The sequence below is a fragment of the Phoxinus phoxinus genome, assembly GCF_949152265.1.
Source record: "Phoxinus phoxinus genome assembly, chromosome: 2".
Taxonomy (NCBI): domain Eukaryota; kingdom Metazoa; phylum Chordata; class Actinopteri; order Cypriniformes; family Leuciscidae; genus Phoxinus; species Phoxinus phoxinus.
In genome coordinates this window covers 45,927,394-45,942,166 of record NC_136877.1, presented here as the reverse complement: position 1 = coordinate 45,942,166, position 14,773 = coordinate 45,927,394, and the positions used below count along the sequence as shown (strand labels likewise).

The following is a 14,773-nucleotide window of genomic DNA, read 5'->3' as shown; positions in this document are numbered from 1 at the left end:
ATCACAAATACGTGTTATGGCAGTTGTTTGCAGTTTAACATGATTTAATTGCATTACATATGCTCCAATTTTGCTACCCGTGGAACTGAAGCAGATGCTGGGTTATAACATCGTCTTGTGTTTGTGTATTTTTTTTTCAAAATGCCCCAAAAAATGGCACTGTGTAACGTTAGTGTCCACTGTCCAGTGGTTGACATTTAATACAGGTGTAGGCCTGCTATCAGAAATGGCTGCTGTTCAGTGGACATTTTGTGTTCAGTCGCTGGATGGCGGCCTCACGTCTGAGACCCTTTTTTTTTTTTTGCTGCAGTAGCCTAAATATTTCACTTTAAAAACACTTCCTGCTGAGTCACGGCAGTGAATGCAATACAAAACCCAGTCTTATTGGTTTTCAGATGCATGGTGGTTAATACAGTTTTTTTTGTTCATTCAAATTCTGATATTGACACCAATAGCCTACCTTTTAAAGTTTTGTATAAGAAAGTTTGGAATTAATCAATTATATCAGAAGAATACTGAAAACAAAATTTACCTCATTTACTTGTCTCATTGTGCATAATTCTGTTAGTGCACGTTATTCATGAGAAAAAATTTGTTCATAATATCTTTCTTTTTGACTGACATCTGCACTGTTTTGATATTGTTTTAGGCTACTTTTTAACACAACAGTGTAAATCCACGATGAAATGGAAATATATATATTCATCCATCTTGTGACAGATATCAAAGAGTAACAGATTAGTGAGAATTTTTTTTAGTACTCGTTGACTGGATTTTGAGATGTGGGCATTGGCCAAAAAATGGAGGCAGCTTATTGGGATAGTTCACCCAAAAAATGAAAGTTTTGTCATCATTTACTCACTCTCATGTTGTTCCAAACCTGTATGAGTTTCTTTCTTCTTGTGAACACAAAAGATATTTGAAGAGAATATTAAAGAGTGTTGGTAACCCAGACAGTTTTGACGGTAAACATTGACTATGAAAGTCAATCATTACCGCCAACTGTTAGATTACCAACATTCTTTACATTTCTATCCTTTTAATGCATGCCTGCAGGGACAGGGCTTTAGCAGACTAAATTATTGGATAATTTATTTTGATTAAAGATTAAGGTAAAAAAAATCAAAGCATAAGATAAATGACACTCATTTGAAAAATAGATATGGTGAACTTTTGTTTCATTCCGTGTTTATTGCCTGTTAACTAAGGTTACGCCAATTATGGCCATTAAGGACAGATTTATTTATTTTTTTAAATTCCAATGGAATATAATTATGTGATGTCCTGCCCTACAATTTTTATTTTTTACTTCGATTTTTTTTTAAATATTATGGAAGATAAATGCTGTTTCATGTTGACTTTAACACTTTCATTTGATTGTCTTGGCACTTTTACTATTTGAAAAAAATATTGGTATTAATCTTGGTACTTTGTGTACTGCGTTCCCCAAAAGCGCCATAAGCCTAAGTAGATTATAGAAATCTTTTGGAAAACACAGCCCTTGTTCACTTAGAATTTGTTGTTGTTTTGAGAATTGTTTAGTGCAGCAGCTCTTTAGTTTATTTTACAGCAGTAGGCTAGATTATTTAAGTCTCTTTATTTTTTTTTATTAAACTGTTGACGAAGATGAATCACCCTAGTGTGATCTTTGTTTACATGGATGGACAATATTGACCGTTCAGACTCCCCAAGTTTTATTTTGAAAAGCCAGCGTTGACATTAAAAAAAGCTCAAGATAATGCTCACAGTATTCATAAAATACATTTGTCTAATATCTATGAATTAACATAAGTCTGAGTCTGACCTATCATGTTGTCCTGTCTCAAGGCATGTCTGTCCCTCCCTGTTCATATCCAGGCCAAAAAAAGAAAGAAAACCACTAAAACTCCTGCATGAATGTTGTGTAGAAATACTCTAAAACTGTGATATTATTTTCCTTTGTCTGTCTTGTCCTTTTTGCTTGCTGTTTTCTTCTTCAGTGAAGACATGGAAACCTGTTTTAATCCCTTGAAGCTGGAGATTTGAGAGTGTGACAGAAGGGGAAAATGGTCGCAGCGGTTTTGCAGTTTCTGTGTGAGGACGTGAAGACGACAAGCCAATAACACTTTCTGTGTGTTTTTTCCCCTAATTTTTCCAGCTTTTCATTGTTCTTGGAAAGTTTTGTGCCCCCTGTTGCAAATTCCCTGAGACATTTTGGGAGTCTGCCGGTCTTAGGCCCCGTCTCCCTCCAGTTGGCACAGATAAAGACTCAGTTGGCACTGCACCAGCTGAATGCAATTGCTGGCACAAGCGTCACTCCGTCTGCAATTGCAACACCTGCTTTGACCTTGCTCAACTTGCTTAAGGTCAACATGTCGCATCCATTGTATAATCCCCGTGGAGGGCTGTTCCCCAGCGCTCAGAGACCCGTTGTGCCCGGCCAGTATGGTCTTGGGTCACAGCCTCGAATGGAGCTGGGGGCAGCCCGTCTTGGCCCAGGTTCAATGTCTGGTTCTCGTGGGGGAATGGTCAACCAGCCCTTCTCACTAGGACAACGGCAGTCACAGATTTCCCCAGATCTTGAAGCCGCCATAGACCAGAACCTTCGGGGAGCCCGCGAGGAAGTGCGCCTTCTCACTCAAATGCTCCAGCAACCCAAAAAAATAGATCCCCGCATGAGAAAGGACGCAAGGGATGACGTGCTTTCCTCCGGAGGGAACATCTTTTCAGGGTCTTCGAGATCTGATGAGGTGGACTGGTCCATATACCAAGGCCCCAGCAAGCTCTTCGGATCTTCAAGCTTGGATCGTCCTTCCAGTTCCTCCCAGCTGTTCCAGTCTCCGGGTTTTGGCGGAGGATCAAGCGGTTTGGACAGCCAACCTCCACCAGAACAGCGGCCTTCACGTTACACCTCTGAAAGTGCCAGCAGCATCCTAGCAAGCTTTGGACTCTCCAATGAGGACCTAGAGCTTCTAAGTCACTATCCAGATGATCAGCTGACTCCTGACAACCTACCGTTTATTTTGCGGGACATCCGTATGCGTAAAGTGAAAAGGGACGTTGATGCGAGATCTCAAGTCATTGACTATAGACATTCTAGTAAATTTGGCTACCCCGAGGAGAACGCGGATGGGTATGCAAGTGAACAACACCTGCCTAAAGAGTCACCAAAGTATGTGAGTGAGGTCTCTAAACCACCCTTCAGCGGCATGGACATCACAAAGCATCCTCAGCCATGCCAGCCAGCTCCAGTCCCTGTTCCAAAGCTTCAGAAACCTCCACCAGTAGATCCAAGACTCGTGAAGACGATCCCAGTGAGACCATCTGCATCCCAGACTGTTCTGCCACCGCCCAGCCGACCTCCTGCACAGATGCCGCCTCAACTTGGTCTTCTTCCAATGATGGCCATGGACAATATCTCCGGAGGTCAGAATCCCAACTGGATCCCGTTCCTTTCTCCTCCAATCAACGTGCCCGCCGCCACCAAGAGGCTTCCGACCCCTACCATGATGAATGATTACTCAGCAGCTACTCCAAGAATCTTTCCTCATACATGCTCTCTATGTAACATTGAATGTGTCCAGATTAAGGTGAGTATCTTCTTACCCAGTAGTGCCTCATTTGAAAGATGTTTGCATTATTTTGCATTATTCGGTGTATGTAAAGGGTCTCGATTGCTGTTTAATTCATTTCGATGTGTTGGTGAACTTTGAGCTAAAACTGTACCAAATTTAAATCTGAAATAAAATATCAGAAACCTATAATGAAATTTTAATGTTTGTTAACTTCAGTTGCTCAATAATTGTGCAGTTCATTGTGGGTTAAAAAAAAGAGAAGCCAATAAGCTGATGTAAACAGAGTAGATAATACAGCTGGTAAACCATGGCTGGAAAAAAAAATTGCATTTCTCTACTCCAAGCCATTTCCAGCTTCAGAAGAAAATTAATCGGTCCGTTTTCTGGGAACCTGGGGAAGCCTGCTGAAAAAAAAACATTTTGCTGAGACCTAGTTTAAGACCTTGGACTGGCTGAAAAAAGATATTGTGAAGGCAGACCTGATGACTTTTCCACAGTGCTGAAGACAAAAGGCAGATGGTGATCTCCATCTCCGTAATACCGGAAGAACACACTTTGGACCTTTTTTTTTTCATGGTGAAGAAGTTTTGTCGTGACAATCATGGACAATTTTTTTTATGCACTGAGACTATAGTGAGGCAAACAAGTTTTGTCATGTCTTACTTTTTGACCTCTGGTATTTCATGTTTTTTTTTTTCTTCTTCTTTTTTTTTGGATCTATTTACAGATCTTGGTCATTTTTATAATCAATTGCACTGTTGAAAACACTTAAAGCATTATTTTAAAAGCAAAGACATTGTTAAAGTATTTTTTGTTTTGTTCACAGAACTGGCTTGAACATCAGAACACAAATCTTCACATTGAGAGTTGTAGGCGTCTTAGGAAACAGTGAGTGTTTTATGATTTGCTCCTATTGCTCATGTTCTCCTTTACTTAAGAATTCCATAGGAGAATTTCTCATTTAATTAACGAAAAACTATATATTTATTTTATAATAGATACCCTGACTGGAACGTTGAGTCTGTCTCCGTTTCAAGGTAAATCCCTACCAAAATCAATCTTGAGCATTTAGGTTTAGAAATAAATATATATATATATATATATATTAGGGCTGTCAAAAGATTAAACACGATTAATCACATCCAAAATAAAAGTTTGTGTTTACATAATATGTGTGTGTACTGTGTATAATTATTTATATATATAAAAACACACAATCATGTATATATTTAAGAAAAATTGGTTATATTTATATACAACATATTTATATATGATATAAATTATATACAGTATATAAATGCAAATATTTCTTAAATATATACATGAATGTGTGTGTATTTATACATAATAATTATACACAGTACACACACATATATTATGCAAACACAGACTTTTATTTTGGATGTGATTAATCACGATTAATCTTTTGACAGCCCTAATATATATATATATATATATATATATATATTTTTTTTTTAATGTATATATCTTATACTTTAAGACAATTGTCCATTTAAATGGCATTTAAAATCACTTAAAAATGTCAATCATCCACAGACCTGAGGCCAAATCAGAACACAGCAGCTCAAAGCGGCACACCCGATCACACTCGTACTCCAGATCCCCCAGCCCGAAGCGGCACCATGACTCTTCCAGCCGTCGTAAACGCTCCCGTTCACGCTCCCGAACCCGAAGCCCTAGAAGGTACCGGCGTAGCAGAAGTCACAGCCGGTCCCCCCATAGGAAGTCTCAAAGAAGTCCTTACAGACGAAGGTCCCGTAGTCCTCCATCTCAACGATCAAGGTCTCCAGGTTACAGTAGGCACTCTCCTGCACGCCGTTCGAGTCCCCGCCGGAGCAGCCCGTCCCGGCAGCAGAGACCCAGCAGTAGTGAACGACTGGCCATGAAACTCATGTCATCAGGTAAGATCACTTATTACAATGCTCTTGCAATGCAACGTATCTCTTTTTTTGCTTTCAAATGACTTGGTGTACTACTACATGAAGTTCTTTTCTTCCACACAGCTGAGCTTTCCTCAATTACAGACAGTAATACTTTGAAGGCTGTTGTGAAGTCCTTGGCACCAGCCCTGCTGGCTGAGCTAGCTAAAAAAAAGAGTGTTTCCTCTACTTCCTCATCAAAGCAAAGCAGCAGTAGCTGGAAACATCCTTCACCACCTAAGAGAGCTGAATACTCCAAGTCAAGCAGAACCTCCGTCACAAAGACCCCCAGCACTCCAAAGGTACATCTTCATACAGCAGTTACATGCCATTGTAAATGTGCTTGTTCCTTCATTACTTTGGCTTTAAGGTCATTATATTGTCGTATTTGCTGCAGGGTCATTAGATAACACTTTTGAAAAAAAATATAAGATAAGAGTATCTGTGCTAAAAAATATGAAATCTAATGGCTATTTTTGTTTTTGCATGAAATGAAGCCTAAAGGCAGGGATGCCCCGGGCACATCATGTTTGCTGAGGCTCATTGGACTTCCTCATGGGACTACCAACAAAGAACTGTCTGATGCCATTGAACCTTTTGGCAAGATATACACTGCTATCCTCCTGAAGGCGATTCGAGAGGTAAATACAGTAAACACTGCAATATTGTGAATTAATATAACAATTTAACATAACTTTTCTATTTTAATTTATTTTAAAATGTAATTTATTTCTGTAATGGCAAAGATGAATTCTCCGCATTAGGTTTGCTGTGATAGTCGGCCGCGCACCGATTACATAACTTAGCCCCGCCCTCCAGTTGTTTTGATTTGTTTTATTGTAATTAAAATGATTTAGTTCAGTTAGAGAACAGACACTACAATTAAAAACTGAACGTGCCTGCTTAATTCAGCGAGAGTCGCAGCAGGAGTCAGATTTCACGTGACGATAGTGAGGCATTTTGAGCCTATTTGGCAATATTTTGGATTTAAACCCAATGCTAATTGGGAACCTGCAAACATTGAGGCAATCTGTAAACTTTCCCTGATGAAGGTGGCAACTTCCAGAGGAAACACTTCTAATTTACACACACACACACACACCTTCAAGCGTACCACAGGAATGAGTCTGCCATGCTTATTCCTTTTGCTAATAACGGCATCTTATTCGTTTTGTTAATATAAGAGAGTTTGTCATTATACTGTTTTGTTGTTGTGTTTTTCATTAAGAGTAATAATGAACTCACCACTCAAGTAATTGCCACCCTCAAATTGCCGCTAATTTGTGAAAGCAAACGTTTGTGATTCTTCCTCTCTTCAGGCCTCTATATGTATGGAGAGAGAGGAGGATGCCAAAGCTTTGCTCAACTTTAAGAACCTGACAATTCGTGGTCATGTTATTAAGATCTGCATGGAGAAGGTATGTTTGACTCTGTCAAGTCCACTTAAAGATGTGAACTATACCAAGCCCTGGCATTAAATCCGATCTGTGCGCTTTTGTAGGATGCAAGAGATGATGATGATAGGAGAAAACCTGTTAAGAAGTAAGTTCTCATGCATGCAGTGGTTTTGCAGTGCATCTAAAAATTAACATGATGTTTTATATATATATGCTTGTTTTTAACATTTTACGAATGTTTTTGTGACTTATTATAGAAAAGAGGTGACTATGACAAAACCAACTCAGTCAGCGAAAATAAAGGGTGCAAATCCAGTGAAGGGTGCAAATCCAGTGAAGGGTGGTTATCCAGTGAAGGGTGCAAATCCAGTGAAGGGTGCAAATCCAGTGAAGGGTGCAAATCCAGTGAAGGGTGCAAATCCAGTGAAGGGTGCAAATCCAGTGAAGGGTGCAAATCCAGTGAAGGGTGCAAATCCAGTGAAGGGTGCAAATCCAGTGAAGGCATCTCAGCCAGCTAAAGCAAAAGAGTTGCCAGGTTTCAAGACACCTCAAGTAACCAAGGGAAAACCGAACGACCCCAAAAAGATGGCACAGACACCTAAAGTTAAAGCCACTGTTAAGGGTTCAGGTAAGTTCCTGCATCTTCCTTTTGTAGTTGTTCCTGTGGTCATGTTGGACAATCTGTATAACATTTGTTTGTGTAATTTGGCAGGGACCGAAGATTGTAAGTTTGTAAAGAAGGTATGTTATTTAGTGTTCTCCCTCTAAACTGCATATACACATACTTGCAGTATATACAGGTGCTGGGCATAAAATTAGAATATCATCAAAAAGTTGATTTATTTCAGTTATTCAACTCAAAAGGTGAAACTAATATATTATATAGACTCATTACATGCAAAGTGAGATATTTCAAGCCTTTATTTGTTATAATTTGGATGATTATGGCTTACAGCTTATGAAACCCACAACATCAAAATCCCAGAAAATTAGAATATTACGTGAAATCACACAGTAATACCATGCTCATTGAACCAGGTTTTGGTTATTTTGGCAGTGTGGGCAGGTGCAAATACTGCTGGAAAATGAAGGAAGCAAGAAGTGCTCTGAAAATGTCCTGGTAGACGGCTGCGTTGACTGGATTTAATAAAGCACAGTGGACCAAAGTCCTCTTTTCTGATGAGAGCAAATTTTGCATCTCATTTACAACTCCAGCCGATGACATGGCTCCCCAAACCAACACAGACTGTGGAAACTTCACACTGGACTTCAAGCATCTTGGATTGTGTGCCTCTCCATACTTCCTCCAGACTCTGGGACCTTGGTTTCCAAATGAGAAGCAAAATTTGCTCTCATCAGAAAAGAGGATTTTTTTTTCCAGCAGGATTTGCACCTGCCCACACTGCCAAAAGAACCAAAACCTGGTTCAATGACCATGGTATTACTGTGTGATTTCATGTAATATTCCAATTTTCTGGGATTTTGCTTTTGTGGGTTTCATAAGCTGTAAGCCATAATCATCAAAATTATAACAAATAAAGGCTTCAAATATCTCACTTTGCATGTAATGAGTCTATATAATATATTAGTTTCACTTGTTAAGTTGAATTCTTGAAATAAATCAACTTTTTGATGATATTCTAATTTTATGACCAGCACCATCACATTTTTACAAAGAATAACTACTTCTACCTTCTTTCCTTGACTACAGGAAGTACCCTGGAGAAAAAACATAGTCGAGATTACGAATCTTCCAGAAGGAGGGGTTACTGAGGAAGACCTCACCAATCTTGCTAAACCATATGGGTTCGTTGCAACTCCTGTCATAGCAATCACTCAACAAAAGGTAATAACATTTAAGGTGCTGTATGTAATTTTGTTGACTGTACTAAAGCATAAAAATACAATAATATTTTTGCAGAGATTTAGGAAACATGCTAAGTTCAAATATGTGTTTAAAAAGAAAAACCAATGCTACAGCCAGTTACTTTGCTTCTAAATGTGCGTTCTCAATAGTATTGCGACATCATTAGTTGACATTTTGGTGGAAAATGCAGCATATTGCAGCCAGTAAATAAAAACATTCTTACGTATACATTAGCTGATTAACTTAGTGTAAGGCTCGTAGCTTTCCATGGTCAATTGCGCTGATTCCTATTTCCTGTCTTTGTTGAATGACATACTGCAAAAATTATATAAATTCTTTATTTTAAAAAAATGGATGGTGTCTTTTTGTTATTAGTATTAAATTAATTATATTGTTTTATATCAGATTGTTATTATATATTTTAATAGTATTTATGTGTTTTTTTAGGCCTACCTGCAGATGCCCAACACAGAGGCAGTTGAAGCAATGGTGAAGGCCTGCTCTGAGAACCCAGCTAAAATGAACGAGAAAGAGATTACTGTAAAGATGATGATGCAACCTATAGACCTGAACTACACCGTGAGTGTGCACACCATCTCTGTCTGAAATTATAAAGAGGAAAAAATATTTGATAAATGACCTAGAAACATAGAAATCGTTGGTTCTTACCCAAGTTTTATTAAAGCAACTGTTTGTAGTTTTGTGTATTTGTATAACTTTAGAGCCCCCTACTATAGGCCACATTGCACATGATATACATTTGACAATGTTGAGAACCCTTGGACTACCACAAGCTAGCAGAGATCGGTTTGTAAGGTTACAAACTTTCAAATCTTACCTGCCATGAGTTGTATTAATTTGCATGATATCCTGAGACAGGACTGTAAGAAGACTTTTGACATCTCGGACAAACTACACAACTCTGAGATAGGGATACCATTTATAAGATTATAGCCTACGTTGCTGTCTTTCATAAATAACACTTGTAGGTCGTTTTTTTTCTCCTGAAACGCACAGCTACCGTCTAGGGGTGTGAACCTACACTGGTTTCACGATTCGGTTAGATTGCGATTATGTCATCGATTCAGTTCAATTCGATATCACGATGCATTGACGATGCACTGCATCCTCAATTTTACTTTACCCCTTGTATATTTTATTTGTGCATGACATGATTAAACACACAGCGTGTGTCTTCTCCAGGTTGTTTATATAGTATTGATTTAATATTGATTAATACTGCTTAGTACTGACCAACTGTTTTATTATTTTCTTCCCAAAGGAGTCCGTTTTCAGAGTGCTCATGAGCATGGAGAAATCACATGTAAGTAAATGCTGAAGAGATAACACTGACTAGCACTGAAATAACTTGTATCATGTCTCAGACTTATTCTATAGTGAATGTTTTTTTTCCCCCCTTCTGACCACAGGAAATCATCACATTGCCAGAACGCCTTCTCATTGTTGGTAATGTACCAAAAAAACTTGAGGCAATCAAAGAAGTAGAGACCGTAATCAAACGCTATGGTAAATTCAAGAAGGTTTTGCCTCTAAATGGCAGGGTAAGAAACTCAAATTTAACTTTATTTATTTACTTGCATAATATTTATTTTATGTGACTGTTGTAATATTGTTTTTAATTTTCTTTCAATCTCAGATGATTTTTGAAATGGAGAATGCTGCTATGGCTAGGGCTATTTTCATCCGCTTCCTTAAGTTTCGTTGTGTAGTCCAGAACAATGCCCTCAACTTCAAACTGGCCAAACCAATTAAGGTAGTTTAGCAGGTTTTGTTAGCCAATTGTATGTGTAGCATCACTTGTTTCACAGTGGCAATTAATAACTTAACATGTTGTTATTTATTTAACAGTTGAAAAAGAAGCCAGATGCAAAAGGGTAAGAGGGGAAGAACAAAATATTTAGCTTTTCATTATACAATGATTCTGGAAATTTAAAAATAATTTTCTCCTCTTAGAACGAAGCCTCCTGGTCGATCAGCAGCAACAGAAAGTAAACCTAATATGGTCAAAGCTAAAAAACCAGTGGCTGCTGCGGCAGCAGCTTCTGGTGCATCTACTACATCTACTGTGCATAGTGAAGAAAAGTTGAAGTTGAAAACTAAAGTTACTACAGCTCCCAAAGACATTGTTGTTGGAATGCCTGCTAAGGTAGAAACATCTACTTCTGAGGTTATATGGATAGATCCCCAAGATGTTTCTGAAACTGTCATGGTGACCCCGGAGACTGAATCTGTGAAAAAAGAGCATGAAGCTGGATCCTTAGTTCCCAGTGCAGAACCTGAGTCTATGAACAAGGAGCTTGAAACTGGATCCTCTGTTCCCTCTTCAGAATCTGCAGTTTCAGTTGAGTCTGGGAAAGCAGAGCTTGAAGTTGAATCATCTGTTCCTGCTTCAGAATCTGCAGTTTCAGTTGAGTCTGGGAAAGCAGAGCTTGAAGTTGAATCATCTGTTCCTGCTACAGAATCTGCAGTTTCAGTTGAGTCTGAAAAAGCAGAGCTTGAAGTTGAATCAACTGGTCCTGCATCAGAATCTGTTGTTTCAACTGAATCTGTGAACACGGAGAATGTAGTTGGATCCACTGTTCCTGCTTCAGAATCTGGGGAAACAGAGCTTGAAATTATATCCTCTCTTCCGGCTTCAGAATCTTCAGTTTCAGTTGAATCTGGGAAAACAAATCTTGAACTGGCATCCTCAGTTCCCTCAGGAGAATCCGCTGTTTCGGTGGCGTCTGCAAAAGTAGAGAATGAATCGGCTTCTTCAGAATCCATTGTCTTAATTGATACAACTGATCAGACAGAGACTTCACTCGCAAACAACAATCAGAAAGAGACTTCACTCGCAAACAACAATCAGAATGTCCCACAAGCTGAAGATGCTCCCAAAGAATTGGTTCCTACATCTGTGGAAGAAAGCAAAATTGACAATGAAAAGCAAGAAGACGACAAGAATGTTGAGTCCAAGTCAGAAATGGATATTGTTGCTTCAGCTGTTAGCAGTGAGGAAACGGCAGTAGAGGCCATGGAGACACAGAGTCCAGAAGAACATACCAAAGGCACTGATGTCGAAGAGGAAGCATGTGGACAGCAGGAGCTCAAGATCAACAATGAGGGCCAATCTATTGACTTGACAGTGGCACCAACTGAATCTTTAGAGGCGGTCATTAACCATGAGTCAAGTAATCAAACTGAACCTGCAGCCGTTATATCTGACTCCATTTCAACCTTGGATTCTGATCTGCCCTCCACTTCTGATCAAACTGTCAGTAATTCATCTGTCACAGTTAATTGTGCCTCAAACCTTCCCCAAGCAGTGCCTGAGCCCTTCCAGATCGACGACTCCCTGGACTTTCCTCCGGTTACGCAGGAAATTTTGAAGGCCCTTGAATTAGCTGTCCATCAGTGTCGCTTACAGTCTTCATTAAAACGTGCTGAAGAGGAAGCCAAACAGAAGGCAGAGATGGAGAAAAAAGCTGCAGAGAAGACAACCACAAAAGGTCCATCAAGCGCAAAGAAACCTGCTCAAGCGACGAAGAAAACCACTCAAGCAGAGAACAAAAAACAGGCAGAGAAAGAGAAAAAGTCTCAGAACTCCGGGTCCAGAGGCAGGCCTGTGGACACCTCATCCCCAGAGAAGGAGTCCGCTTCTAGGTACAGGAACAGGGGTAATTCTGAAGAAGATGGTCCTACCACCAGGCGTGGGGGATCATCCACCCGAAGAAGTAGGCGGGAATCCAGCCCTCCATCAAAGCGTTCAAGGGGGCATGATGTTGATCGCAGGGTGAGAAGGACCATATATATATTGTTAAAACTGTTTTTGGTTCTTTAATGGTTCTGTTTCTTCAGTTGCGAAATTGCTCTGAAATGTTAATGGTTTGGCTTAATTTCTTGTTTTTGCTTTTTTTATAGAGTCATAGCAAAAACTCACAACCCTCAAGGAGTCAATCAAAAACAAGGACAACCGAAAAGGTAAGCATCAACATTGAACACGTTTGCGGTCTAATAACTGGAAAAATAGACGTTGCTGATTTAGGAATTTGTGCTTTCCAGGAAAACGATGAAGAATCTTTTCCATTTAACATTGATGAGTTTGTCACCGTTGACGAAGTAGGGGATGATGCAGAGGACACTGTGGCCTCAAACGCAGAGTCTTCAGCCAGGGATGAGAAGATTCAGGATGAACTCGATCCCCATTCTATCGTCTCTCCTATTGCACAGTCAAGTCAGGCTAATACACCTGAACATACTGACAAGACTATACCTTCTGAGACCGAGGAACCTGGAGTTATTGAATGTATGGACAAAACAGACACCAAGACTGAAGAAACAACTCCAGTTGCAGAAGTGGTCGCATCTCAAAAGCCAGAAGAGCATGAGTCTCAGGAAGAGAGTGTTGATAAACTGCTGGGAACAGATGGGATGGAAACTGCCGTTGTTGAGAGCGAGACAACAGAGCTTTGTACTGTAGCAGAAAGTGTTTCAGCCAAGATGGATGCCGATGTTGAGACCCTTTCAACCGTGAAAGAAAACACTGACATTGGGGTCTTAGATGAATTTGAGCCAAGCCAGTCAGGCTGCCCACCAACTTCTGCAGAAACTTTAGTGAAATCAGAAGATGACCAACCCAAACAGCCTGAAACATCTACCCCAGAGATGGACAGTAAAGATGAGGCAACTGTGATCTCTGAACTTCCGTCCCGTGATGCTTTGGTTACTCTTGATGAGGTCAGTGAGGGTGAGGAAGATTATCTTGATGAATCAAATGAGGATCAGCGTTCAAAGGCTGATGAAGTACCTGAGGGACTTTTAACAGTTGATGAGGTAGGAGAAGATGAAACGGGGGGTGAAGAATACCAGTTGGACAAAGAACTTCAAGGGCTGGTCACATTGGACGAGATTGTTGATGAAGAGGAGGAATTTGATTCATTCAACCCTGAGGTCAGTTCTTTTTTGGTTGCCACCACTTAAATTGTATTCAAACCCATCATTAAGGCTACCTTGGTTTGGTTTAGTTCTTTCCTGGTTTACATGGCCTTTTTTTTTTTTTGTTCTTTCAGACTCTTGTAACCTTGGATGAGGCCAAAGGTGACGATGAGGAGATTGAGGAATTGCAACAAAGTGAAGCCAAGCCAACCAGTCCCAGAAGCACAACACCAATCGTACCAGAGGAGCCTGTGAAATCACCAAGTCACGAAGAGGATTCATGTGACCTGGAAGAGCTCCGCAAGATGAATTTTGTAACTGTGGATGAAGTTGGGGAGGAAGAAGACGAACAACCACCTAGTGAAGAGATCAAAGAGAAGCAAGTTAAGAAGAGACCTACAAGGGCCAAAAAGAGGGGTCGTCAGACCCCAGGTGAGTAAAAGATAGAAAGGAGGTTTTTTTGTTTTAAGTCTAAATGGCATGTGGGTTTTGTAATCACTGTTGTCCCCTTTTTTCTCTTTGTAGTGAGGCGATCCACAAGGGGTAAAAGAGGGGAGACAAAGAGTGCTGAAGAAGCAGAGGAGCCCGAGATGAGTGCGGCGTGCGAACCAGCGGCAGCTGCTTCCATAAGCGAGAGTCCTCCTGCAGCTCTAGAATCCATGGATCTTAATGTTGAGCCAGAACCGCAAAATGCTGAAACAGTTCCAGATTCATTGTGTCTGGAGGTCTCTTCAGGGTCAGAAGAGGACAGGCCTAGAGCTAAAGATGATGACAACTCTGCTAAGTCAGAAAGCTATATTGTTGGCACACCAGCCCCTAATAAAAAATCCACTATCAAAGGTATTCAATCTCATAGACAACTATTTTACATCACATATTCATATTTTGTACCATTGCATGTTCTCACTTATACCTTTCCTTCATTATAATTTGCAGAAGAGTCCAAGCAACGTCGGGAGACTGAGTCGATACAGGAACCCGAGGTTAAAAAGGCCCGCTCTCAATCCCCTGTTATTGAAGACTTAACCTTGCCCCCGTTTACCCCAGACAACCCCATTGGTAAGAGATCCACTACAA

At 40.0% G+C, this 14,773-nt stretch overlaps 1 protein-coding gene across 5 annotated transcripts in view; it reads left to right on the top strand.

The window, feature by feature from the left end:
• The window catches only part of znf638 (zinc finger protein 638), a 29,461-nt gene that overhangs the window by 13,559 nt on the left and 1,129 nt on the right, over window positions 1-14,773 (top strand). For 3 of the 5 annotated variants that reach the window (XM_079595950.1, XM_079595951.1, XM_079595954.1), the window contains exons 2-23: window positions 2,138-3,569; window positions 4,381-4,442; window positions 4,553-4,591; window positions 5,112-5,476; window positions 5,579-5,796; window positions 5,992-6,135; window positions 6,814-6,912; window positions 6,996-7,036; window positions 7,149-7,519; window positions 7,604-7,632; window positions 8,603-8,737; window positions 9,206-9,337; window positions 10,041-10,082; window positions 10,189-10,320; window positions 10,416-10,532; window positions 10,628-10,653; window positions 10,733-12,554; window positions 12,683-12,742; window positions 12,824-13,711; window positions 13,831-14,128; window positions 14,222-14,536; window positions 14,633-14,755. In XM_079595950.1, coding sequence (XP_079452076.1) covers window positions 2,138-3,569; window positions 4,381-4,442; window positions 4,553-4,591; window positions 5,112-5,476; window positions 5,579-5,796; window positions 5,992-6,135; window positions 6,814-6,912; window positions 6,996-7,036; window positions 7,149-7,519; window positions 7,604-7,632; window positions 8,603-8,737; window positions 9,206-9,337; window positions 10,041-10,082; window positions 10,189-10,320; window positions 10,416-10,532; window positions 10,628-10,653; window positions 10,733-12,554; window positions 12,683-12,742; window positions 12,824-13,711; window positions 13,831-14,128; window positions 14,222-14,536; window positions 14,633-14,755 — 6,890 coding nt within the window. Of the gene's footprint in view, window positions 1-1,979; window positions 3,570-4,380; window positions 4,443-4,552; window positions 4,592-5,111; window positions 5,477-5,578; window positions 5,797-5,991; window positions 6,136-6,813; window positions 6,913-6,995; window positions 7,037-7,148; window positions 7,520-7,603; window positions 7,633-8,602; window positions 8,738-9,205; window positions 9,338-10,040; window positions 10,083-10,188; window positions 10,321-10,415; window positions 10,533-10,627; window positions 10,654-10,732; window positions 12,555-12,682; window positions 12,743-12,823; window positions 13,712-13,830; window positions 14,129-14,221; window positions 14,537-14,632; window positions 14,756-14,773 lie in introns of all 5 variants that reach the window. The other 2 variants (XM_079595953.1, XM_079595952.1) reach the window with 1 other exon arrangement.